Source organism: Sarcophilus harrisii, chromosome 2 (genome assembly GCF_902635505.1).
Source record: "Sarcophilus harrisii chromosome 2, mSarHar1.11, whole genome shotgun sequence".
Lineage (NCBI taxonomy): Eukaryota > Metazoa > Chordata > Mammalia > Dasyuromorphia > Dasyuridae > Sarcophilus > Sarcophilus harrisii.
In genome coordinates, this window is record NC_045427.1 from 438521728 (window position 1) to 438547477 (window position 25750).

General features: G+C 33.4%; 1 protein-coding gene across 1 annotated transcript in view; it reads right to left on the reverse strand.

The window, feature by feature from the left end:
• Nucleotides 1-25750, reverse strand: part of ASTN2 (astrotactin 2) — a 1113071-nt gene that overhangs the window by 88914 nt on the left and 998407 nt on the right. The window contains exon 20 of the mRNA XM_031949426.1: nt 11678-11819. Coding sequence (XP_031805286.1) covers nt 11678-11819 — 142 coding nt within the window. The remainder of the gene's footprint in view (nt 1-11677; nt 11820-25750) is intronic.

Below are 25750 nucleotides of genomic sequence, written 5' to 3' on the forward strand. Positions count from 1 at the left end.
TGCATCATCATCTTCATCCTCATCCTCATCCTCATCATCATTTACCACATGTAATAAGATGAAAAATGGTATAATAGGAAGATCTCTGATTTGGGAATCAGAAAATGTGGATTTGGATTCACTACCCATGTATCCTTAAACTAGTTATTTTCCCTCTCTGGTCCTCAGTTTATTTATCTGTAATTTGAGGGGGTGGGATTAGCTCTTTTCTGGTTTTTCCAACTCTATATTCTATGATTCTAAGATTCAGACAAAAGCTATATCCCTTGATTGTCCAGAAACATTGAATGTTTTCTTTCTTTCTTTCTTCTCTTCCTTCATTCCTTCCTTTCTTCCTTTTTTTTCCTTCCTCCCTCCTTCCTTCTTTCCTTCCTTCCTTCCTTTCTTCTTTCTTTCCTTCCTTCCTTCTTCCTTCTTCCCCCCTCCCATCTTCCTTTCTGCCCTCTCTCAGTTTCTTCATTTGTATGATGATCCCTAAAAAGTCCTTTCAATTCAGAATGCTATGAGATCACCTGAAAAGTTTCTTCTAGCTCTAACATCTGATTCTGAAGTGTGCTCATGGATGTATTTTTGGTGTATAGAGCAGTTTTTTTTTTTAAATCCTCATGGGAAGTGGAGGAATAAAACATAAAGAGAAATAGAAGAGGTCTGGGTTTTGTCTAACCTTGGACTTTCTACACATCATTAATGACAATCATGTGCATGCCTCTAACACCTTTCCAATGATGACCTCAAAATAGCTAATAGCATTATTCTGCTCTGCAGATGGAGGTGTGGGGTGGGGGAAGGGAGAAGATCCTGGGAGGTAAGCAATACGCCCACCCAAGATCAGTGGTGGCAAAGGCAGAAAAAACACTCTTAAATGCAGAACCAAACTTGGGTCAAATTCAATCTTTCTTAAATCATTAGTCAAGGAAGAGACTCAGGGAATACTAGAGTGGGAAAGGGACCTCACAGGGTATTTAATTCATCCTGTACCTTAAACAGAGCTCAAGTGTTCATGAAATTATAGATCTAGAACTGGAAGAGACCTTAGAGGTCATTTAGCACAATTAATCTTATTTATAAGGAATTAAGGCCTAAAGAAGTTGCAACTTTCCCAAAAAAATAATAAGAATAGCCAACTTTTGCTTTAGGATTCGCAAAGTATTTTATAAATATTGTCCTGTTTGATCTTCACCACAATCCGGACAAGTAGGTATTATTATCCCCATTTTACAGATGAGAAAACTGAGCCAAACAGAGAACTTTTTCTCAGGGTCACATAGTAAGTGTAGGAGGCAGCACTTGAATCTAAGTCTTTCTCATTCTAGGTATAGAACTCTATCTACTACACTACTTAGATGTTCAAGTAAGCAGCAGAGCAAGAATTCCAACTCATATCCCATGACTGAGCTACCTTGTGTTATCTCCAATCATTTGCTAAACACTAATATTTCTTAAGCTATTCCATTCCACTTTCAGATAAAACATATTAGAAGGGAGGATTTTCCCCCCTAAAGTAATATAATTTCCTATATAACATATAAAGCTGAAATCTTTTTTGTGATTTTCACTTATTTCATGGCTGCTTCATAATTCTGACATTACATAAAACAAATATTTGCTTTTCCTTTTCTTTAGCTACCTACTAATGTGATATCATTGTAAAGGAGCAGGATTCAAAATAAATTTACAAAATTCAATAGCATTTTTAGAGAGCAATAACAAAAGTATGAGAAAATAATTGAGAAATCTCATTAAAATTACAAAATACATTAAAATATCTAGCAGTAAATCTATTAAGGGGTAGTCAAGATATATAATTCAGATAATTATACTAGATGGAAATGAACTCTTTATGAGTAGACAGTACTAATATAATAAAAAATGACAATAGAACCTAAATTACAAATTTGGTAAAGTATCATAGCAACTAAATTCCCAAGAAAATGCTTCATAAGACTAGTTTAAATAATTCAATTTGGGGCAGTTAGGTAGCATAATGGTTAGAGCACCAGCCCTGAAGTCAGTTCAAATCTTGTCTCAGACACTTAACAAACACCTCCTAACTGTGTGATCCTAGGCAAGTTACTTAACCCCAATTGCCTCAGCAAAAAATAAATATAATAATAATAATAATAATTCAATTCATTTGGAGAAACAAAAGATTTAGAAAATCAAAAGTTAAAGAAAAGGAATGAATGAGGAATACTACTTTTAGACTTCACATTATGCTACAAAGCAATAATCATCAAAATTATTTAATACTATTTAACATTTTTTTAAAAAGTAGGTCAATGGAAAAGACAAGATAAGCAAGAAGCAAAAGTGATTTTAACAACCCTGTATTACTTAGGAAATGATTTCCTACTTGACAAGAACTAATGAAAATACCAGAAAATAGTTTGGCAGAAATTATGTTTAGCACAACAGCTTATGCCATATGCAAAATAAGCCCAATATAATTATAGAACTAAGGATATTAAAGTTAAAATCATTTTAGAAAATAGAAGAGAACTAGAAATCATGTATCTTTGATAGTTATAGCTAAAATTTTTAACTAAATAATGGAGAAATATCACAAAAGATAAAGTTGATTACATGAAACTGAAAATCATTTTGTTTGTTTAAAATTAAAACAATTATAAGAAAAGAAATCATGGATTTGGTGGAGGTTGGGGGAGGAGGGAGAAGGGAGTCTTTGTTCAGGTAATTCTGACAAGGAAACTAACACAAATATATAAGAACAAGAGTCATTCCCCAATGGATAAGTGATTAGAGGATGAAAACAAATATACCTCAAGAGTTCTATTTATCACAAAAAAGATTGTTTCAAGTCACAAATAAAAGAAATACAAATCAAAGAAACTCAAGTTTCATTTCACTTACAGAAAACTGGTAAAGATGATGAAAGCTGAATACAGTGAATACTGGGAAAATTTTAGAAATATAAACAAACTAACACGGTATTGGTGGAGCTGTGATTTAGTTGAATCATTCTGGAAAGCAATAGTGCTTAAAAAAGAAAGCAACTAGACTTTAGATCTTCTTTAATGATAATAGCTAGCATTTATATGTTTGTTTTGTAAAGCATATTACAAATATTTAATTTAACCCTCACATCAACCTTGTACTGAGTAATTCACTACCTTTGCTTTCCAAATAGGATGCTGTTCCAGCTTCACTAGTAGGTGAATTCATTTTTTTTCTCTAAGAAGAGTTGCTAAATTCTAATCTGTTGGAAACTCTTGAACTTCAAAACTTGGGCTACTTCTGCTATGTTCTTCTGCAGAGTATCAATTAATGCCTTGGCTACTGCTGATACTTCTCAATGGGAACTTCAGTCTTGGGAATTCTAGACTTGTTTTCAGAAATTATTGATGAGCACATGCTCATCCTTTCTTCCCAAGGCAACCATTATCATTCTTGGATGGGGAGCAAGGAGAAGGAGAAAGAGGAAAAAACTCTTCCCTTTTGTTGCATTCTGGAAGAAAGACTCCAGTCAAAAGTTGAAGGAGTTCATTATAAAGAACAGACTGTTCTGTATTTTATCAGCTTTGGTAAGAGGCAGCTCCTGTAACAAGAATCTCTTCTCATAAGATACAGTCAATAGGATGCCAGTGAATATGTCAGCAGCTGGTAGATGTGATAGTTCCGCAGTTGGTAGATGCCCCTCAGATGACTCCAAAGATTGATTAGGTTCATAGGGATAATTCATAAGATTGATTAGGTTCATGGGGCTAATTAATGAGCTTGATTAGATATTCCCTTGATCAATACCTCTCTCCACCCCAACATAACTATCTGTATGTGTCTCATGTACCTATTTAGTTCAAAACTCCTTGAAGACATAAGAGTTACAGTGATTGGTTTGTTGGCGTTTTTTTTAGTGCCTAGCACAATATCTTCCTTGTATGTAATATTTAACAAACGTTTGTTGAATTAAATAGAACAATAGAATTAGAAAGGGCCTCAGAACACAAAATAAGAAGAACAAGAGTGAATGTTGGACATCATCTAATTTAACTTTTTTAGTTTGTAAATGAGAAAAGTTATTTCCAGAAAAGGAGGCATTTGAAGATATGTAGTATCCTGATTTGACACATAAGAAACTGAGCCTTGGAGTATTTATGACTTATCCACAGTCATATAGCTGGTGTTAGAACCAGAACTAAACCATAACTAAAATTTTTTGGAGATGGGACCCGGATCTGTGATTTCATCACCTATATCATCAGCTCCCTATACCAAGACAAATCTCTAACTTGTCTCTAGCTTACCATATGAGTGCTTTCTGGGACAATGAATAGTTCAATGATTTGCTTGTACTCACATATCTATTAAGATATCATCATCATCAAAGAGGATGATTTTAACCTAGAACGTTTGGACTCCCACACCATTCTGTCTGTTAGCCTATACTAATAATCCACATTTTATATTGCTATCTTCCACTAAAGTCCTCTTAGTTTCAAGAGACCACAGATTCTGGAAAAAATCTGTTTACACAATGCAAACTTTGATAGGTCCTACCAAGATTCAGTGGTACTAGATACAATCCCAATGCTAGTCTTTATTTATGCCATCCTCAGACTAGTCTACTTGAATATAAACAGGTTTGCTGCCTGCTTGTGACAGCTGTAGAATGCTATCTGATCTAGGAACTAGTTTGCTCCATTGAAATCAAAAAGTTCGAAATTAATTTCCTTCTGCTGACATTTATGACATGACCATGAGTAAATTTCATAATTTCCCTGAATTCCATTTTTACCATTCATGTTATAATATTAGTGAAAGTTTATATAGTATATTAAGATTTGTAAAACACTTTACAAACATTATCTCAGGTTTTCCTGACTCTAGGTATGGGACTCTAAACAGTATGTCAGTTAGCTGCCTATCACATATTAATCACAAACCATCACAAAGTTCACTGTAAGCATACTACTTTTTTAAATTTAGGCAATCACCTTTCCTTCCTGGGACTTTACTCATTTGTAACAATGAGAGGATTGAACTCAATGATTTTGAAATCCTTTTCTGGCTCTAATACTCTGGCTTCTGTGATTAGGGATATGCCCTATAGCTATCAGGTATAGTGAAAATAAGTAACCTATTTGGGGTTCCAACATGTGAATATGATGCCCTATGCACATGATTTAACTATTTTAAAAACAGACCTAAGAGAGGTCTAAGAGAAAAATGGGAAGGCAGGGGCAAAGTGAAGAGAATGTGGAGAAGAGAAATAGGAGAAAAGAAAAGAAAATTATAAGAGGAGAGAGAAAGAAGAAGATAAAGAAGAGAAGGAGAGGAGGAAACAAGGGGGAGAGAGGGAGAGAAGGAAGTTGAAAAGTACGCCAATAGCCTGGCTCCTTTCACTGGAATGGCCTGAGTCAACCTCTGGGCTCAACTCTCTAGACACATTTGGTTGGAGACTAAAGCAGTCATAATCATTACAACTTTAATGGTGATATTGTACCTTTTTTTAGATGAACTACAAAAAACTTGATAAATGTTGAGAGCTAAATCTAGGTGGGATTGCAATCCTTATAGTATGGAAAGGGAGACAAAAGGCCAAAGAATGAAAGCTCATACTTTAAGGTCTTCTATCAGATTTTGTACTTATATATACCAGTATTGATGCTGAGGCCACACAGATTCTCCCTCAGACTACTGATCCATGAAAAGGAAATGTGGGCTCCACTCAAATGAAGGCGCCCCTTCCTTGGCATAGACAAATTTATTCTCCTCCTTTCATCAGTAACTAGCAACACAAACTCTGCCATCTCCCTAGATTCAGAAGGGAGAATCCCATCACTGACTCAGGAAATGTTGTGGTGCCCCAGTTGCCATGCAGCTGACAGATGTGGGGGCAGGTTAATCCTTCCCCAAGAAGGAGGGTGGGGGACAGGCATCTGGCCTCATCTTGGTCCTACTCACAGAATGAAACCCCAAGGACCTGTCCAGTGGGAGTATGAGCTCTGAAAAGCTGGCCTGGAGGAATTCCTGATGACTTCCATATTATTTCCAGTAAATTTTGTGCTGATTCTTGGCACAAGTGGCGGAAATGAAGAGGGTAGGTTAGGAATGTAAATAAAGAGAAACATTGGGATTTAATCTAATATATAATTAAAGTATCCATGGCGGTGGCGACGACAACCTCGGCAATGGGCTACACAGGCAGCTCCCCCAAAGGACTTTTGATGGGGGGGGAGGTGAAGGTGGGGGTCTGTATAGGACAGTGTGAGGAACAGTACTAGCCTTTCCAAGACTCCTTGTCTTGCCCCCAGGGGTTTTGTTTTTTTTGTTTTTGTTTTTTTTGGAGCAACCCTCTTGCCAAAGAAATCAGACTTCATTCTGGAAATGCATAGACATTCAAATGAAAGAAAAGAAAAAGAAACTATATAAATGCCCCAACTCCAGGGAATAAGTTAGCAGAGAGTAAAAACATCAAGATTGTCACAAGGCTATGTTGGGAGAACCAATTACACACAAAAAAGCAAACACCAAAAGTGAGTAGGATTTGTAATGATATACCTGGCAGGCTTTCCTCATTGAGCCTCAGTTTTATCATCTGTAAAATAAGGATGCTGGACTAGATGATTTTAAGGCTTTATCCAGCTCTTATTTCTGTGATCTTACCCTGTCTGAGGTTTGAAAAGTGAAGAGCCAGTGATGCAATTTTATAGTTGTCTGACTGTATCTGGTAATCATCTCCAAGATCATGTAGACTAGTTGACTTGTAAAGCAGGGAGTGCCCAAGTCAACCAAGTCAAGTTACCAGGGTGGCTGGCTTCAGAACAATATTAGATGTGCTGTTCTCTAGCTATTAACTCTTATTTTGAAATATATAGTCATTAGTCATGGATATTTTCTCAGGGCTGATGTTCCTTTTCTTTGGGAATTTATTCTCTGAGTTGATGGGTTAGTGGAGGGTTGTGTATGTATGCCTGTGAGGGGTAGTATTTGAGGATTTGTAATTGTTGTAATTTGTAATCTGTGTGAACTGCCCCTGAACCACAAGACTCAAAACACACTTTCTCAGCATTTGCTGGAACTTCTTGTGAATGAGGATGAGCACTGAGTATTGGCTAACTGCTTTGGATCATTCCAAAGGAAAAGGAAAATTGTCTATGGGTCCATAATCAGGAATGCACAGGAAGTATTGGTAGTGGATATGTCTGGGTTCAGCCAACCAGACAAAGGCATCTGCACTAAGTAGAGATTTACCTGATAAATCAAACTAAAACCAAGATCTCCCACAAAGTGCCAATTTCCTCAAGGGCTTAGGAATTGCTCACATTAATGAAGCATTTGAGGACTTTACCCCTTCCCTTTCTTACTCAAAAACAAGACAAGAGAAACAAACAAGAAAATTCAATTTAAAAATGACACTGAGCCGATGTTTTTACTTTGTCACACTGGGGTAAGTTTAGGACAGAGAATTAGCATTGACTTTCACTTTTCTGATGCCTCTGGCCTGTGGCAATGTTTGACATTACAGGGATGGAGGGGTTTCAAATACAATTAGTCTTTCTAGATGCAGGGGTCTCTTAGAACATATCTCCCTGTGAGTTTGAGCATACCCCAACATGCCTGTGTTTTTGGCCAGGACCTGGCCCATTTGCCCTTGACTCATCCAATATCTCTCTCTCTCTCTCTTTCTTTCTTTCTTTATCACCTGCTCTTGCTCTCCCCCTTCTCTCCCTCTCTCTCTCCACCTCCCTCTCTGTGTCTCTGTGTCTCTCTTTTCTTCCTTCCTTCCATTTCTTACCTTTCCGTCCCTTACCCCACATTGCCATAAAAGTCACAGAATCATCATATAGGACCTTGAAGAACATAAAGTCTAACCCTTTTGTTTCAAAGATGAAGGAAAAAATCTTTAGATTGGGAGACCAAACTAAACCAAACTAAAATGGGGAGATTTTGACACCCTGGGATGAGAACTTCCATCTCCTGACTCTTAACTCATTGTTTTTTCCACTCTTGCACATGACTTCTTAGCTATTCTAGACACCCTGCTTGTGCTGTGCCCTGGACCTACCCTATCAGAAAGTATCCATTCCTTTGATATTTCTGCTTTATTTCTCCCTACTTTTGTTCTCAAAATGTCTCTGGTTTTATGCCCCAGTCCTAACTCTATGGCCTTTTTTTACTTTGTTGGGAAATTAAGATATAGTACTAATGGCTGACAGTGGTTTGATCAAGTATATTCTTTTCCCTGAAAAGAAACATTACATACACATTTGAATTTTAAATGGAGTATTCTATGACTTAAGCCAAAGCAATGAGTAATGGTAAGAATTCCAGGAAACATTTCAGGTCAGTGAGGAAGACACTTTTGGTTGAGGTAAGTTCTTTCAGTACCGCTTTGTTAATTTCAGTATGTCTCTTTGGGCCCTACTTTTCTCATTTCTAAAATATTTTTCAGTTTTAACACCTATTAGAGAAGAAATGAAGCACAGAGAAAATAAAACTGGCCTTAAAATGAGGTAGCCCTGGATTCAAGTCCTGCCTCTGACATATACTGGCTATTTAACTCTGAGCTGATTAGTTAAATTCTCAATACTCTAGGTAATTCTCTTAAGACTAGAAATTACAGAGAAGTTGTTGAACTATATTGGTAAAGAAAGTTGGGTTTTTTTTAACCTGAGAGTTCTTCATACCAATGAAATCATAAGCCTTACTTCTGTCTTATTTTGTGAGCTTTATGCTCTTATAGAACTTAAAGTGATATATAGATTTGAACCATTATTACTATTTATCTTTATATGGAGAATAAAACTGAGGTAGTGGTCAGGAGAACTGTGCAAGAAACTATTATGTCCTAATACAAATAACTTTATGACGCTAGGTTTGTCCATTCTTTTAAAAGAAAGAGAAAAAAGAGAGCAGAGTAAAAACAGAGAAACATGCAGGAAATGTGAGAGCAACAAAGAGAAGAAATACAAAGAGAGAGATGAGACAAATAAGAACAGCTAGTAAGACAGATATAGAAAAGAAAACCAATTGAAGTTAAGGGGGAATGAAGAGAAAAGGAGAAACTTAAGAACTGTAGAATACCTACACTTAAGAACTGAAACACAAAATCTTTTTAAAAAGTTTCTCTCTCCTCTAAAGCAATGGGCAACTCTAAGCCAAATTGCTAGTAGAGAGCAAGTTATAATCTTGACCTTTATGGGAGGAGAGGGGCTAGAAAGATCCAAAGCTGTTCCAGACACTAGCCTGGCATGTTTTCAGAGCCGCCTAATTCCCATTGATATTAATAAAATAAATTAAGAAAAGGAAGCATGTAAAGTTATAAACAGAAAAGACTTGTTTCAAGCACGTTTCCAGACAGAGAAGGAGAGATGGGAAAGACAGGATTTTTCCTGTTTTAGAAGCTGTCAGTGAATTGCAGAAGGACCAGCCTAGGATGGGCAATGGGGGGAGATCAGAGAGAGAATGGGAAAAGTATTAATCAAAATATTTGAAAGCTGATAGTCTATTTGCCAGCTCTCAACTTTAACTGCTTTTAGGATTCCATAAAATGTTTCATTTCTCACTACAAATCAGGGTTTAATTATTTTAGTGGTGCTGACACCAAGACATTCAGTGTTTTCTTTGTCTTTTCTTTTATGTGGGTTTCCCAAGACAATGTCTTTTTCTCCCACTCAACTGGGCAAGTGGTTATCTGACTCTTTGCCTGACTCTTTTCTAGTGGATATGTACCATCCCAGAAGTACCCAAAAAAGTGTGGGAGGTTTGGGGAATCAGAGATGTGAAAAGAGATAAGGCAGCATAGGCCAGGCAGGTTCCAATATGTAATAGAAAGACCTCATCTCTTCTTTCCTCCTCAGATTAAGTCATAGAAGATTGTGGGACTAAGTGTGGTAACCATTAGAAAATTTTGTAAAAAATATATATTATTTAATCATAAAATTAAAAGCAAAATAGAAAAAATGATCATAGGAATAAATTAAAATTCTGGAGCTGGGAACCAACCCCTGAGGATATCTATCCCAATCTATTCCTCTCAGATGAGAAAAGCAGGATAATTACTTTCCCAAGAATTCCAAAGTTACTAAGGGAACTGAGAAGTGATTTGAATTCAGGTTTTCTGACTCTAGAGCAGAGGTAGGAAACATCAGTCCTGTGGGTTGTATAAGGCTAAGGCAACCATAGGTGTGTGATCTGAAAACTAGGTACAACAATTTCCCATTGCTTGAGTTCTATAAGTTGTATTGCCCACAAGAGTCCAAATGACCCTTAGCAGAAAAAAGGTCTCCCACCTCTGCTCTAGGGGCAGTGTCCTTTCCACTATCTGATACAATTCTCCTACTTTAATTTTAAAAAACAAAACAAAAAACAAACAAACAAAAAAAACCTTTGGCTTCAAAATAGCTCTAAGATTAAAATCCAGCCTCCTTAATCACACAATAATGCTCCTTGGTAAGCTGACCAAAACCCACCTTTTCAAGGAGTTTGACTCTAAGGTCTCATCTCCCTGTGTTTCCTCAAAAACACACTTGACTCCAGTTTAATTGATCTATTTGTCACACCTGAAACATGTCTTATTCTTTCCTCCTCACTCCTCTGTGGGCAATGGTGTGCCTTTGGTTATCTTATTGAATTTTCCTACAATTGCTCTTCTGTGCCTATCCATAGCTTTCAAGAGCCAGCTCAGATTTTCCCTCCCATTACCTTCCTTGGATCCTAAAGTCTGAAATCATTTTTTCATCCTCTGAATTCTTATATAATGCTCAATAAGAACCATATTTTCCCCCTCCAGATAATGAAATCATCCAGACTAATCAAGAAAAAAACCTTGGTCTTAGATTACATAGTCCATATCCATTACTAATATCTAGAGTTACATATTTATCTATGGGTGTAGAAACAAGTGTTGAGATGGAAATACATGAAGAATTAATATGTATTTTTCATCTTAAATGGATAAATAAGTCTTGCAGTTTTCCATTTGGATCTTAGAAGGGTTTGGAAGAAAAAGAAAATAAATGAATCCCATATATTAAGTAAGAAAAAGAATGATTTTAAATATACAATGGATTTCATAGTTTTACTGTGAAAAAATAGCTTAATATTGCAAAAATGTCGATTTTCTAAGAAGCGATGTGGTTTCATGGAAAGCTGTGCTTCACTTTCATTTCTATAATTACCTGTATTAACTTAGGCGAATTAATTCTCTTTTTGGAAACTCATTTTAATGACCTATAAAATCAAATATTTTAACTCAATGATTTTAAGGTCTCTTCTAATTTTCAGAATCTTCATTTTAACATAATACAGTATTTTCTAAGGTTCTTCCAGTTCTAACATTTCACATTCAAGGATCTCTTCCAACACTAGTTCTGTATTTTCTCTGTTCTAAGATTTAAAAATATTCTGTGCTCTAAGGTCCTTTTCTGTCCTAATATTCCATGATAATATTCTTATAGGTATGAATTTCAACTTCACAAAGTACCCAGATCTATGTAGAGAACATTTCAGAGACTAACCAAGATGGAATAATATATGGTGCTCCTTTCAGAACCAGAATTTCACTACAAATCAGGATCTAATAATTTCAGTGATTCCCGACATCAAGTCTCTGGCTGCCTTCCTTGCTTTCTCTCTTGCATGTGTGTTTTCCAGAGAGACTGTCTTTTCCTCCCACTTTCCCCATGTTCCCCCCATACTTTGACATCATTCTTACTTGTAGAGACCATCAGGTTCCAGACACTTGAAGATGACTGAATAGATGCTAACTTCTGGGACCTCACCATGGCTTCTACCAGCTGCTACACAAGATGTTCCAAGGCCAGAGAGTAAGTCATCAGCAAAACTTAAGAATTCTCCTGGAGGAAATCAAAAGGTTGAGATGGAGGGTTAGAAGAGTAAAATAATAAGTCCTAGTCCTAGATATGTAATCATTTAAATCATATGTATATTCTAAGTAGTCCTTTTTTAATATGAAGTCATTCAAAGGCATAGGATAATAGGATCAACCCCTATCTTTTCCTAAGGAGAAAAATGAGGCTTCATGGAGAAGTTGTGCTCTGGCCCAGTGTTGTACAAATAGTAAGTAGTAATAATAGAATTTGAACTCAGGACCTCAGACCTAATATCTAGCTCTTTTTACATTGCATCATGTTGCAAAATCACATGAGTAAACATGAAAACATTTTTGTCATGATATTTCTCTACTCAAGAACATTTAAAGGCTACTTAGTGAAAACAAAATAAAACTCTAACTCCTCAGCCTGCCATTCAAGATCCTTATAAGTTGGTCCTGCCTATATAAATTTGCCACCCACTGATATCCAACATGAACCTTTCATATCAGCCAGACAAGTCTCTTGATTGTCTCCTTAGATACCTTGAACACTTGAATAATTAAATATTAATAAATGAGAATAAGGAATAAAAACAACTGAGATCACAGGGTAAAAGTAACTTATTTCAACAGAACTGATGTCTAAATCATTGACCTTTTTGGCTGGGATCCTTATTATAAACACTTTAGATTCACCTCTTCCAGGTTTAATAAAATGGGAATACATGGCATAGTGAAAAAGACACTGACCTGGAAGTCAGAGACCTGAGTTCTAATGCTGACTTTATCCCTAGTTTGGGTCACTTCCTATCTATAGACTTCCTTTTCTCTCTAAATAGTGGAGGAGGGCAGGTAGACAGTTCAGTAGACAGAGCACTGGCCCTGCAGTCAGAAGAACCTGAATTCAATTGTGACTTCAAACACTTACTAGTTGTGTGATCCTGAACAAGTTACTTAACCAAAATTGTTTCCCCACCTTGAGAAAAAAAATCTTAATTGCAAAAAGTAAAAATTAAATTAAATTACAAGTGGGGGAGGGAATTGGTTTTTAATTATTTTGCAAATCCTTTCCAGTTTTAAAATTTGTTGGGTTATCGCAAGCAAACCCTAATGCTTTTCTGGGTCTTCATTTCATCTCTATTTTATTATTATTTATTATATTAGATGTTCCATAATCCTTCTAATGAGACATTGAGATACAGATTCTGGGCAGTAATCTTTTTCTCTAGGTTTTCAGACAAGTATTTTAAGTTGAACTTGTATCCATTACCATTTACCACTTATGAAGGAATATCATTTAAAAAATAAAATAAAAATGTGACTCAATTGGTATTCCAAACATAAGGGATTATTCTTGCCCTGATTTTCACTGATGCCTTGGAAATAGACGTCTAGCTTATTATCTATTCTCTTGGTTACACTTTCAACCTGTTAAATTTTCAATTTTCTTCTACTAAAGAAAAAGAAAGAAAGGAAAGGACAACAACTAATAATAATAGCTATCATTTATATAGCCCTTACTATGTGCCCACCATCATAAGTATTTTATAATTATTTCTTCATTTGATCCTCACAACTAACCTGGGGGTTATCTCCATTTTACTGAGACAAACAGATGTTAATTGACTTTTCCAGGTCATACAACTAATATCTGTATCTTCCTAATACATCTTCTTGACTCCAAACCTGAAGCTTAATCCAATTCACCATCTAGTTACTCTCTAAGGTCCCTTGAAACATGAAATTCTATGATCTTATAATATCTGACACAAAGATTCTACATTATCTTCATTAAGAATGATGACAATGATAAATTTACAACTATATAATATTTTGGGATTATAAGACTTTAAATATACTTTCTAACTTGATATTCACCATATTATTCAAGGTAGATAGTATAAGTATCGTGTTTTGTTTGTTTGGACTAAATCTATGATTTCATTGATATAAGGATCTCTCAGTGAGGAAAATACCTGCACTATTGCAAATTGAAATGTGCTTTGCAATTTATCATCTCAGAGGTCATTGAGACTGGTTAATTCCCAGGATCACAGATCCAGTAAATTTTTTAGGTAACATTTGAACATAGGTTATTCTGACCATGGCTAGCTTACGCTATGTAAAGCTACCTTTCTAAATATTACCATCCATATGAGTGTGTGGCATAAAAAGAAAATAATGCTGCTGCTGCTGCTACTGCTACTGCTGCTACTACTACTGATGATGAAGATGGTTATGAGAACATGTCAACTTCCTACTCAATAAATTTGAGTGATTTCCTATTGCCTTTAGAATCAAGTACAATCTCCTCCATAAATGTTTGAAGCCCATTAAAACTGGAACTTAGCTATTTTTCTAGCCTTTTGAAAAATTGCTTTCTCTTTCACTCACTGTGTAACTGTAAATTCTTTCAGAGAAGGTACTGTTTCAATTTTTGTCTTTGTAATCTCAACAGCCACTGTCTGGCATTTAAAATTTTTGTTGTTGTTGTTGATTAGATGGCAATATATCAAGCACATAGTCAAATACAAATCAATTCTCTTCTAGCCTTTCCAACAAAGAATCTTTATATGATAAAACTTTTTTTATTGAGACATAATGTAAAGATTAATATAGAGTCATAACTTATGATTCTTTAAACAAATATTTTAAGTGGAACTCGTTTACTCTTTTTTGAAAACATCAATAAGACCAATAAAGAATATAGAACAGGAAGAAGCAGTACATCCTATTTCTTTCCCATAACTGTGCCACCAAAGATTTAGAAAGAGAACCAGATTGAATAAGGGTAAGGAAATTTTAAAAAAAAATCCATGATTCATTTTTTTCAAGCCCATGACTTTGAAATCAGTCATAGGTAAATAATCATACCAAGAATTATGGAACAGATGTGGACCTTCAGCTCTGTTGCTCTGAAACTTCTAACTAGGGAAGTAATTCTTTACCTGAATTTTAACATGAGATAAACCTACAAGTCCATTGCTCAGAATGAAACCAGAGTCCAGAACTTTTAAAGCTCAGACAAGGCATGAATAGCAATCAGAACATGGCTTTGATTATACTGCTTAAAGCTGGCTGAAATTTCACCTCACTTGTCTCTCAGGTCCTTGAAAGACTATTATGGAGACAAGGATTTCAAAGACACAAATCCAGATGAGAATAATTTCAAAGATTTACAAGCAAAAGTTCAGAGAAAAACAAAACTTGGTCACAGGATCACCTATAATTCCTGGAAGAAATGAAGCAATAGTTTTTTTTTTTTTAATTAAAAAAAAAAGATCTAGTGAAATATTTCCAAATTACATGTTAAAAAAAATGAACAATGTTGAGTTTCAAATCCTCTCTTTTCCTCCCAGCCACTCCCCCAAAAGTAAGTACTCTGATATTAATTATACATATGAGATTACACAAAACAAATTTCATACTAGCCATGTTGCAAAAGAAAAAAACAAACAAAATAAAACAAAACACATTTAAAGGTATGCTTCAATCTGCATTCAGAATTCATAATTTCTTTCTCTGGAAGTAGATAGTATTTTTTTATTATGCATCCTTTGGAATTGTCCCAGATCATTGTCTTGATTGGAGTAGCTAACATTTGATCATCCTTCAGTATTGCTGCTACTGTGTAAAATATTCTCTTGATTCTGTTCAATTTGCACCAATTCATATAAATCTTCCCAATTTTTTCTGAAACTTTTCTACTCATAATTTCTTATAGAACAATGTTATTCCAGCACAATCATATGTCATCATTTATTTAGCCATTCCTCTATTGATGGACATCCCCTCAATTTCCAATACTTTGGCATCACAAAAAGAACTGGTATAATATTTTTGAATAGGTCCTTGGCCCTTTTCTTTGATCTCTTTGGGGTATAGAACTAGTACTGATATTTCTGGTTCAAAGGGTATGCATAATTGGAGAGTGCTTTGGACTAAGTTCCAAAATGGCTTGACAAGTTCACAACTCTACCAACAATGCATTAATGTCCCAGTTTTTCCACATTCCTTTCAATATTGGCCATTTTCTTTTCCTATCATATTAGTTAATATGATAAGTATAAGGTAGTATTATAGAGTTATTTTAATCTGCATTTCTCTAATAGCAATTTAGAACATTTGTGGAGTTTTTTAGATATTTTTTAAAAATATAAATTTAAATAAAAAAATAGGAAAAATATTGTTATGTACATGGCAGAATATGTGAGAAGATTCCAAATATAAAGCAATAAATCTTAATTTCAAAAAAGTTTATATAATAAATACTACACATTGTTTTCAGAGTTGTTCATCTTTTCTTCTTTGTAAAATTTTTTTAATTCCCTGTTATGTACTTTTGACTTTACTCTTTCCCCCTCTCCCTTCCAGAAGGCTACATTTAAGTACAGGTATACATGCACATACATGCACATATATGTACATACACATGTACACACATATACATGTACATAAAACATGTATATCCATATACACATACATAGATCTCTTTAGTCATATATATACACATGCATATTTATATGCATCTATGTAAGACTGTATTATGTTTGTTGATCCTGTTTCTCTAAAGGTAGAAAACATCTTCTTATATAAGTCCAAATCTTTCCACATTTTTTTTTAATTCCACCAAATCATTACCTATACCACAGCAATATTTCAACCGTATACTATCTGGTTATTTTAAATAGCCAAAACAGTATTAACATGGCTGTTATTTAACATATTTCCCTATTTTTCTGTTTTGATCAAATCTATTTTAGCTTTAACTTTGTCCATGATCATGATTACTACCCCTGCTTTTTTTATATACTACTACATATAAATTATATATAAATAAATATACATGAATATATAATTATATATATGTATAAATTCTACTTCTGATCTTTAATTTGATTGTATCTTTTATTTCCTATCCTTTCTGAATACTCTACTTCTACCTTGCCCTTCTATTACTTAACTTCCCCCTTTCCTCAAAGTTCCCTCTCTTGTCCCTTTTAATCTATCCACCCTTTCAAAGATCCTTCCTTTATCCTCTCCCCCCATATCCTAATCCTATTTATCCCATTCATGTTAACTGCACACCTTAGCCCATTCCCAATAATCTATATACCCTTCTATACTCCTTTCACCATTCTCTTTCTTTATAAATGTAGAAAAATTTTATTCCCTTCTACATGCATATATTGTTCTCTCTTTAACCCCAGATCTGATGTGAATTGGGTTCTCTCTAAAAATTATTTTCTTATCTTTTCTTCTATCCCTATCCCCTTATTCTTTTTTATTTCTGAATGTGGATGACTTTATATCCTTCAAGATATATATATATATATATGTATATATACATATATATACATATATATATACATATATATAATACATATATATGTATTATTTTTCTTTAACCCATTCCTTATGAGAATAGAGTTCTAGAACTGCCAACCTTCCTCTCCCATCTAATTCCTGTGTGTCAGTTTTTCTCACACCTTATTTTTATAAAATAATTAATATTTTTATCTGTTCCTCTGTGGTTTTGTTCTTTTGAATAACATCATACTCAATTCTATCCCAGTCTTCTCCTTTGAATTACCCAATTGCTGGTGGGCATTAGACCATCTTAGATATACAGTTCACATTTCCACATACAAAACACAGTTTGTCCTTATTGAGACCCTTGTAATTAGTCTTTCATGTTTACCTTATATTTCTGTTGAATCTTGTATATCAAATTTTAAAATTAACTTCACATCTTTTTGCAACAAAATCCTGAAAGTCTAGTAATTCACTGAATGTTTTTGTTTTATTTTGTTTTGGGTTCAGGATTATGCTTAAGTTTGCTAGGAATATTTTTGACTGCAACCCCAGTTCTTTTGCTCTTTGATATATAATGTTCCAAGACCTGTGGTCTTTTAATGTAGCTACTGCTAGATCTTGTATGATTTTAATTTTGACTTTGCCATATTTGAATTGTTGTTGATGTTTTTTTTTTTCTTGCTCATAATATTTTTTCCTTGACCTGGAAGTTTCTGAATTTGGTTATGGTATTCCTTTAAGTTTTCCTCATAAGATCTTTTAATAACCTTTGTCTTTGTATCTTTTTTTCTAATCTTCTTAGGTTGTCCTAGGAGGAACACTGTTCTACTCCAAGTCTAGTTTTTTGTTTATTTGTTTTGCTGCTCCACATTCACCCGAGGCATTATTTTGTCTTGTTTGTGGGAGACATCTTGGAATTTTCTGACTCCACCATCTTCCCAGAATCTTTGCTAGAGCATTTTTTTTCCCATATGAATTTTTTTTCTTAGAACTACCTTTTTTTTTTTTAGAACTGTTCATAAAGATATGAATATTTACCAAGTGGGCAATGGCTCTTAATTTTTTTTATAAATTTGCCTTATTTCCCTATTTTTTTTTTGAGAAATGAAGCTATTATCATGAAATTCATAAATTCTTTTCCCCCACTTCCTGTTTTTGTTCTAATTTTGCTTGCATTATCAGTTTTTTTTTGTGCAAAAGCTTTTTAATTTCATGTAATCAAAATTATCTGTTTTACTTCCCATTTCATTTGTCTTTATTTCATTTGTCATAAACTCCTTCTCTGTCCAAAGATCTGACATGTATGTTTTCCCATGGTTCCCTAATTTATTTATAACATTACCTTTTATGTCTATATCATTCATTCATTTTGATTTTATCTTTATGTACAGAATGAAATGTTGGTTCTCCATATACCTAGTTTCTACCAAACTGCTTTCCAGTTTCCCCAGTATTTTTTAAAAATTCTTTCCCCAAAAACTTGGATCTTTAGATTTATCAAATACTAGACTACTATGATCATTTATTAATATGGATTATGCTCCAAATCTGTTTTATTGATCCACCATTCTATTTCATATCCAGTACCACATTGTTTAGACGATTACTACTTTGTAAAATTGTTTGAAATCTGCCAACCTTCACATTTTTTCCCCACTGAATACCTTGAAAGTTTTGACCTTTTGTTTTCCAAATGAATTTTGTAACTAATTTTTTTCTAGCTTAATAAAATAATTCTTTAGTACTTTGTAGAATTGTAATTTTTTATTATATTGGTTTGGGCTACCCACAGACAATTAGTATCTCTCCAAACATTAGATCTTTCTCTATTTGGTATGAAAAGTATTTTGTAATCGTATTCGTATGATTCTTGGGTTTGTCTTGGAAGGTAGGTTCTCAAGTATTTTACATTGTCTCCAATTATTTTTAATGGAATTTCTCTGAGGGTTATTGGTCTTGTATAGAAATAGAAAGGATGATTTGTTTGAGTTGTTTTGTATCCTAAAACTTGAAGTTGTTAAATTGTTTCAAGTACTTTTTTAGTTGGTTCTCTTGGACTATCTAAGTATTCCATTGTATCATCTGCAAAAAGTGATGCTTTTGTTTCCTCATTGCCTATTTTTATTTCTTCAATTTGTTTTTCTTGGCTTAGTACAATATTGAATAATGGTGAGAATGAAGATCTTTGTTCACCCCTTATTTTACTGGGAAAGCTTCAAGTTTATCCCTATTACAGATAAATTTTGCTCTTTGTTTTAGGTAGATTCTATTTATCATTTATTGATCAATAGATGCACAAAAAGCTTTTGATGAAAAATAACACCCATTCCTATTAAAACACTATAAAGTATATGAATCAATGGAACCTTTTTATGATTTTTTTTATTAACAAAGTTAATTATGCTGATAATTTTCCTAATATTGAAACAATCCTTTATTCTTGGTATAAATCCCATTTGGTCATAGTATGTGATCATATATAGTACATTATCTTGCTAGTATTTCATTGATTTTTTTTTTTTTGCATTGCTTGTCATTAAGGAAATTGGTCTATACTTTACTTTATTTTTCCCCTTCCATGTTTTAGTATCAAAACCATATTTTTGTCATAAAAGAATTTGGTAGGATTCCTTTATATATATAAATTTATACAGTTTTGGGATTATTTCTCAAATTCATTTGCAGAATTTATTTATAAGAATTTATTTGTAGAATTCATTTGTAAAATTATTTGATCCTGGGGATATTTCTCTTAAGGAATTCATTGATAGTTTGTTCAATTTCTTTTTCAAAAACACCTTTTTAAGTATTATATTTCTTCTTCTGTTAATAAGACAGTTTATATTTTTGTAAATATTCAAAATTTTCATTTAGATTATGAATTGTATTGGTATAAAATAGGGCAAAATAACTCCTCATAATGACTTCAATTTCATCTTTATTGGTGGTGAATTTACTGTTTTCATTTTTGATACTAGTAATTTGGTTTTCGTCTTTTGTCATTTAAAATCTAATTTTAGAAACCAATGGTTTGTCTATTTTATTGGGGGATTTTCCTCATAAAATTCTTTCAGTTTTATTAATCTCTCCTCTGATTTTCAGAATTTACATTTTGATGTTTAATTGAAGAATCATAATTTGTTCTTTTTCTAGTCTGTAGGTCCAATTTATTGATCTATTCTTTCTTTTATTGATGTCCACATATTTAGAGATATCAATTTTCTCCTGAATCCTGCTTTGACTGCATCTCATAAATTATGGAATGTTATCTCATGGTTGTCATTCTATTTCATGAAATTATTCATTGTTTCCATAATCTGTTTTTTGACATATTCATTCTTAAAATAAGAACACCTTCCAATTAAATTTTAATGTGTATTCACATGACCCTTTATGGAATCAAATTTTTATTCTTTAATGGTCTGAAATGGGTGCTTTTAATATTCCTGCTTTTCTGTATTTGGCTGTGAGATTTTTATGATTTAATGCCATAACTGGTTTGAGATGCCAGCTTCAGGAACAGCTCAGAAAAAGGTATGCTCATTTCTATTTACATATAGTTTTCTTCAAAGGTCTATCACATCTAATTTATACAAGATTCTACTCACTTCTTTGACTTCTTTCCTATTTATTTTGTGCTAATATTTATTTAGCTTTGAGAGGGGAAAGTTGAGGTCTTTTATTAGTATAGTTTTGGACTGTCCATTTCCTCCTTTAATTAATTAAACTTGTCCTTTATAAATTTGGATGTTATGCCATTTAGTGCCTATATGTTTAGTACTGATATTACTTTATTATCTATGGTGCCTTTAAATAAAATATAGTTTCTCACCTTATCCCTTTTAATTAAGTCTATTTTTTGCTTTTGCTTTGTCCTAGATCATGATTTCTACTCTTGCCTTTTTTTTTCTTCAATTGAACAATAATAGATTCTTCTCTGGCTCCTTATTTTAGCTCTTTGTATATCCCCTTATTTCATATGTGTTTCATGAAAACAATTTATCATTGGATTCTGGTTTCTATTCTATTCTGTTATCCAAGTCCACTTTACATATGAGCTCATTCCATTCCCTCTCACAATTATGAATATTAACTGTCCATTCCCTTTCCTCTTATTTTCTTCTGTTATCCTTCTTTCTTTTTTTTTTATCCTGTCCTTCCTCTAAAGTATGTTTTTCTTCTGACTACTCCCTTTATGTTACTTGCCCACGTTTTTATTATCCCCGCTTTCTCTTATCCCTTTCCTCTCTTACTTTCCTTTTCCATAAGATAGATCTTTATTGCCAATTGATTAGGTGTGTGTATGTGTATTCCCTCTTTGAACTAATTTTGATGTGACTGAAGTTCAAATGTTGCCTCTTTTCCACTACTTCCTCCACTGTGAAAGCTCTTCCTTGCATGCTTCTTTTATGTGAGATAATTTTCCCTTTACTTCCTCTTCCTTCTTCACTCACTTCTTTCTCACCTATTCATTGCTTTTTTATCATCTCAACATATTCAACTCATTCCTGAACTCTCTTTCTATGCAGAATCCTTCTAACTGCTTTAATAATAATAAGGTTCTTAGAAGATATATACATTATGTTTCCATATAGAAATCGATACAGTTTAGCAATTTTTCTTTCATGTTTATCTTTTATATTTCTCTTGAATTTTTTATTTGAAAGTCAAAATTTCTGTTCAGCTCTGATCTTTTCATCAAGAATCCTTGAAAATCCTTTTTTTCTCTAAATATCCACTTTTCCCCTTGAAGTATTATGCTCAATTTTGCTGAGTAGATTATTCTTGGTTGTAACCCCAGTGTTTCAAAATATCATTTTCCAAGTCCTCCATCTCCTTTAATGTGGAATCTGCTAAATCTATTGTGATCCTGACTGTGGTTCCACAGATTTGAATGATTGTTTTTCTGAATGCTTGAAGTATTTTTTCTTTACCTGGGGAGCTTTGAAATTTCACTATAATATTCCTGAGAATTTTTTCTTATGTGGTCTCTTTCATTAGTTCATTGATGGATGCTTTCATTGTTTCTTGAGGTCTCATGGAGCTTATTAATTTGTTTAATTCTGATTAGAAATGAATCATTTTCTCAGCTTTTGGACTTCATTTTCCATTTGGTCAATACTGTTTTTTAAGGTGTTCATTTCTTTAGTAGTTTATGTGCCTTTTGCAATGTTGTTAGTTGTCTTGTCTTAACTTTCTTCCTTTGCTTTCATTTCTTTATCTAATTTTTCCTTTACCACTCTTACTGGATTTTGAAAAAAAAATTAGCTCTTTCAGGAATTCTTATTGAGCTTGTGCACAATTCTCACTTTTTCCCCTTAAGGCTTTGTTTTTTAGCTATTTTGACTTTATTGTCACCTTCCAAGTTTATGATTATTTTTCCCATTACTATCATAGCTTTTTTGGTCAGTTTTTTGTTTGGTTGTTCATTTCCACTTTCCCCCATTTCTTGATTTGTAATTTTATGTCAATCTTGGGATGTGTTCCTACATGGGGTGAAAGGGGAGAAAGAGAGCTGTATTAGGCTTCAAGCTTTTTTTTTCCCACTGCTATTTTCTGAGCTAGTTCTGGAGATCTGGAAGGTCAACACCTTCCAAGGTGATATGATATGGGAAGAGGTGGGGTTACTGCTCTTTTGGTCTTTTTTTGGTATTTAGGAACACTCCTGATCCCTTGGGATTGCAGTCAGAACTACTCCTCAAAGAAACACCTCCCTTAGGACTAGAAATAAGGGTTTAAGGCTTTCTACTCCCTCTTCAACAAAAGTGTTCCTCTCAGTCCTTGAACTATGATTCAGAAGTGAATATAGATATTGAAGTTACCAAATAATTGGTCTTCAGTGTTTCTACATCCTCTTGACCAGAAGTTATTTTCTCTGCCCTTGAACTATGATTTCAAAGTGTGTATAAACAATGGAGTTGACAAATAGCATCTGGTCCTGAAACCAGTAATAGCACAGGGGTACCCTGTAATATGTTTCTGACCAGTTGTCAGATTCTCTTACCATCTCTAACTTGAGATCTCCTCAAGATGCTGCTGCTTCTGCCATCAAAACATCCCATCACTAGTATTTATCTATATGGACTCTGGGTTAGTCTCCCTTCTTGTGTCACAGATCTCTCTGCCTTCCTGATATGGAACAAGGAAGAGTTATTAAACTCTAATCCATCCATCCTGTTTTCATTGTTATATAGAAATAGACCAACTGACCAACTCCTGAGACTGTCTTGATTAGCATATCTTTTTTATTATTTTAATAGCTTTTTATTTTTCCATATACATGCAAAGATAGTTTTCAACATTTACCTTTGCAAAACCTAGTGTTCCAAATTTTTCTCCCCCTTTTGCCCTACCCTTCCCATAGAGGCAAGCAATCCACAAAGGTCAAATACGTGCAATTCTTTTAAACATGTTTCCTTATTCATCATACTGTGAAAGAAAAATCAGATTAAAAGGTGAAAGGGGGAAAAAAAAAGCAAATAACAACAACAACAAAAAGGTGAAAATTCTATGCTTTAATTTACATTCAGTCTCCATATCCTCTCTCTGTATGGGGATGGCTCTTTTCACCACAAGTTTATTGGAATTGCCTTGAATTACCTCACTGTTAAAAAGAACCAAGTCCATCACAGTTGATCCTGAATAGCATATCTTAAGACAGACTCATACCATTAGGTTTCTCCCTGACCCCTGGCAACTTTTCCTCAATATCTCCTCTTACTCCCTAGACCCTGCCCTTACTTCCCACTCCTTTGATCTCTAACTTTAAAGGTCAGCTTCACTCAGAACAAATTGTTTTATCATCTGTGGTTCAGCCTTGCTTAAGCATATATATTTTACCTGTGAGCTGTTTCATGAAATAAATAACATTCATTAGTGACTGTGATAAATCTCATGAGTTTTTTTATTTCTTGAACCACTCTCCTACTTGATACATTGGTAGTTCATTTATATTGTACTTCATTCTTTTATTGTCTTGGAATTTTAAAAAGTCTCAGTGTGAACTTGTATTGTTTCTACCACTCCAGAATTCAATTTGACACATTATTTTAAAGTTGTTTGGAGGGGAATTCTGGAAGAGGTTAGCTGAGTACTTTCTCTACTCTGCCATCTTGGCTCTTCTCAAAAAAAGAATTTTTTTTTCTTTTTGGTTTTGTTTTAGAACTAAGATTATATTATATGGAAAGAAGAATTATAAAGGTGAAATGGAAAAGAAATGAGCTCTGGAAGAAAAGAAGATAAATTAATACCTTGATGCAAAATTTTATTAATATAACACAATACTTGAAATTCAGAATAAAGAAGGAAAATTTAATAACTGTGAGACAACAAGAAATATTAAATCAAAATTGAGACAAAAGATAGGAGAACATTTAATACATCTGATATTAAAAGTAATTAACCTAGAAAACATATCAAAGCAGCCACAACAGCAATAACAAAATGAAAGCCTCGATACCATTTCAAGAAATCAAGAGAAAAAAAAATTATGGATCTATTTGATCCAAATGGCAAAGTGAAAAATAGAAAAATTTTCCCAGTTATTTTCTAAATGAAGCCCCCAAATCATAACTTCAAGTTTCAAACTCTTGTAGTTAAAATATAGAGGCGTCAGATGAAAAGATACATATATGTGCCTCTGTGTGTTATGTGACATATACATATGTAACACACACATTTTTGAACATATATGTTTTATGTGAGATATAAAAGGTATATCTACATCTCTATGTGTAAATATATACATGCACACATGTACAGAAAGAGGGAAGAGAGAACACAATCAAAAAAGAGTTCAATTATCAAAAAACTAGAATCATGGTCACATAAGATTTAAAAGCTACCAGTTAAAAGGAAAGCCAGCTTGGAACATAATATTTCAAAAGGGAAAAAAGATATACATGCAACTAAGAATAACTTTTCCACTAAAAATAAATATAATCCTCAATGGGAAAAACAAATTGTTTTATGGAATAGAAGATTCAAGAATTCCTGACATAAAAAGAGCAGGATTAAGTAGAAATTTTGAAATATAAACAAAGGAGTCAAGAGAAACAAAAGGTAAATACAAATGAGAAATTAGAAGAATATGAGAGTAAGATATTTACATTCCAGTAGAAGTAGATAGTAAGTAGACTTTACTTAAAACCAAGATCCAGCAGTATATGCAAAAGGGAAGACAAGAAAAGGCAAGGAAGAATCAAAATTATCTCATTTTGAAGATGATATAGTTTCCATACAGAAATTTAATGAATCAAGTAATACAGTAATTAAAATTACTAGTTAAATAATAAAAGTAAGAAGATATAAAATAAATCCATAAGAATCAGTGTTTTGGGGTATTAACAGTAGTTCAACAGAAAGGAACAAATTCCAAAATATCTATAGAATTGTCCATACCAAGAAACATACAGGAACTATATGAATAAAACTGTAAAACTGTAAATATAGGCCTAAATAATTAGGTCTAAATAAGTATTTATTATTCAGGAGTAGTCATACCAATAAAAGTAATATTAGTTAAACTTATTTATTCAGTGCTACATCATAACATCAAAGAGAGATAGAATAGAAATAGGAAAAATACTAAATTTCATCTGAAGGAATGGAAATTGAAAAATATCAAGCAAAATTATC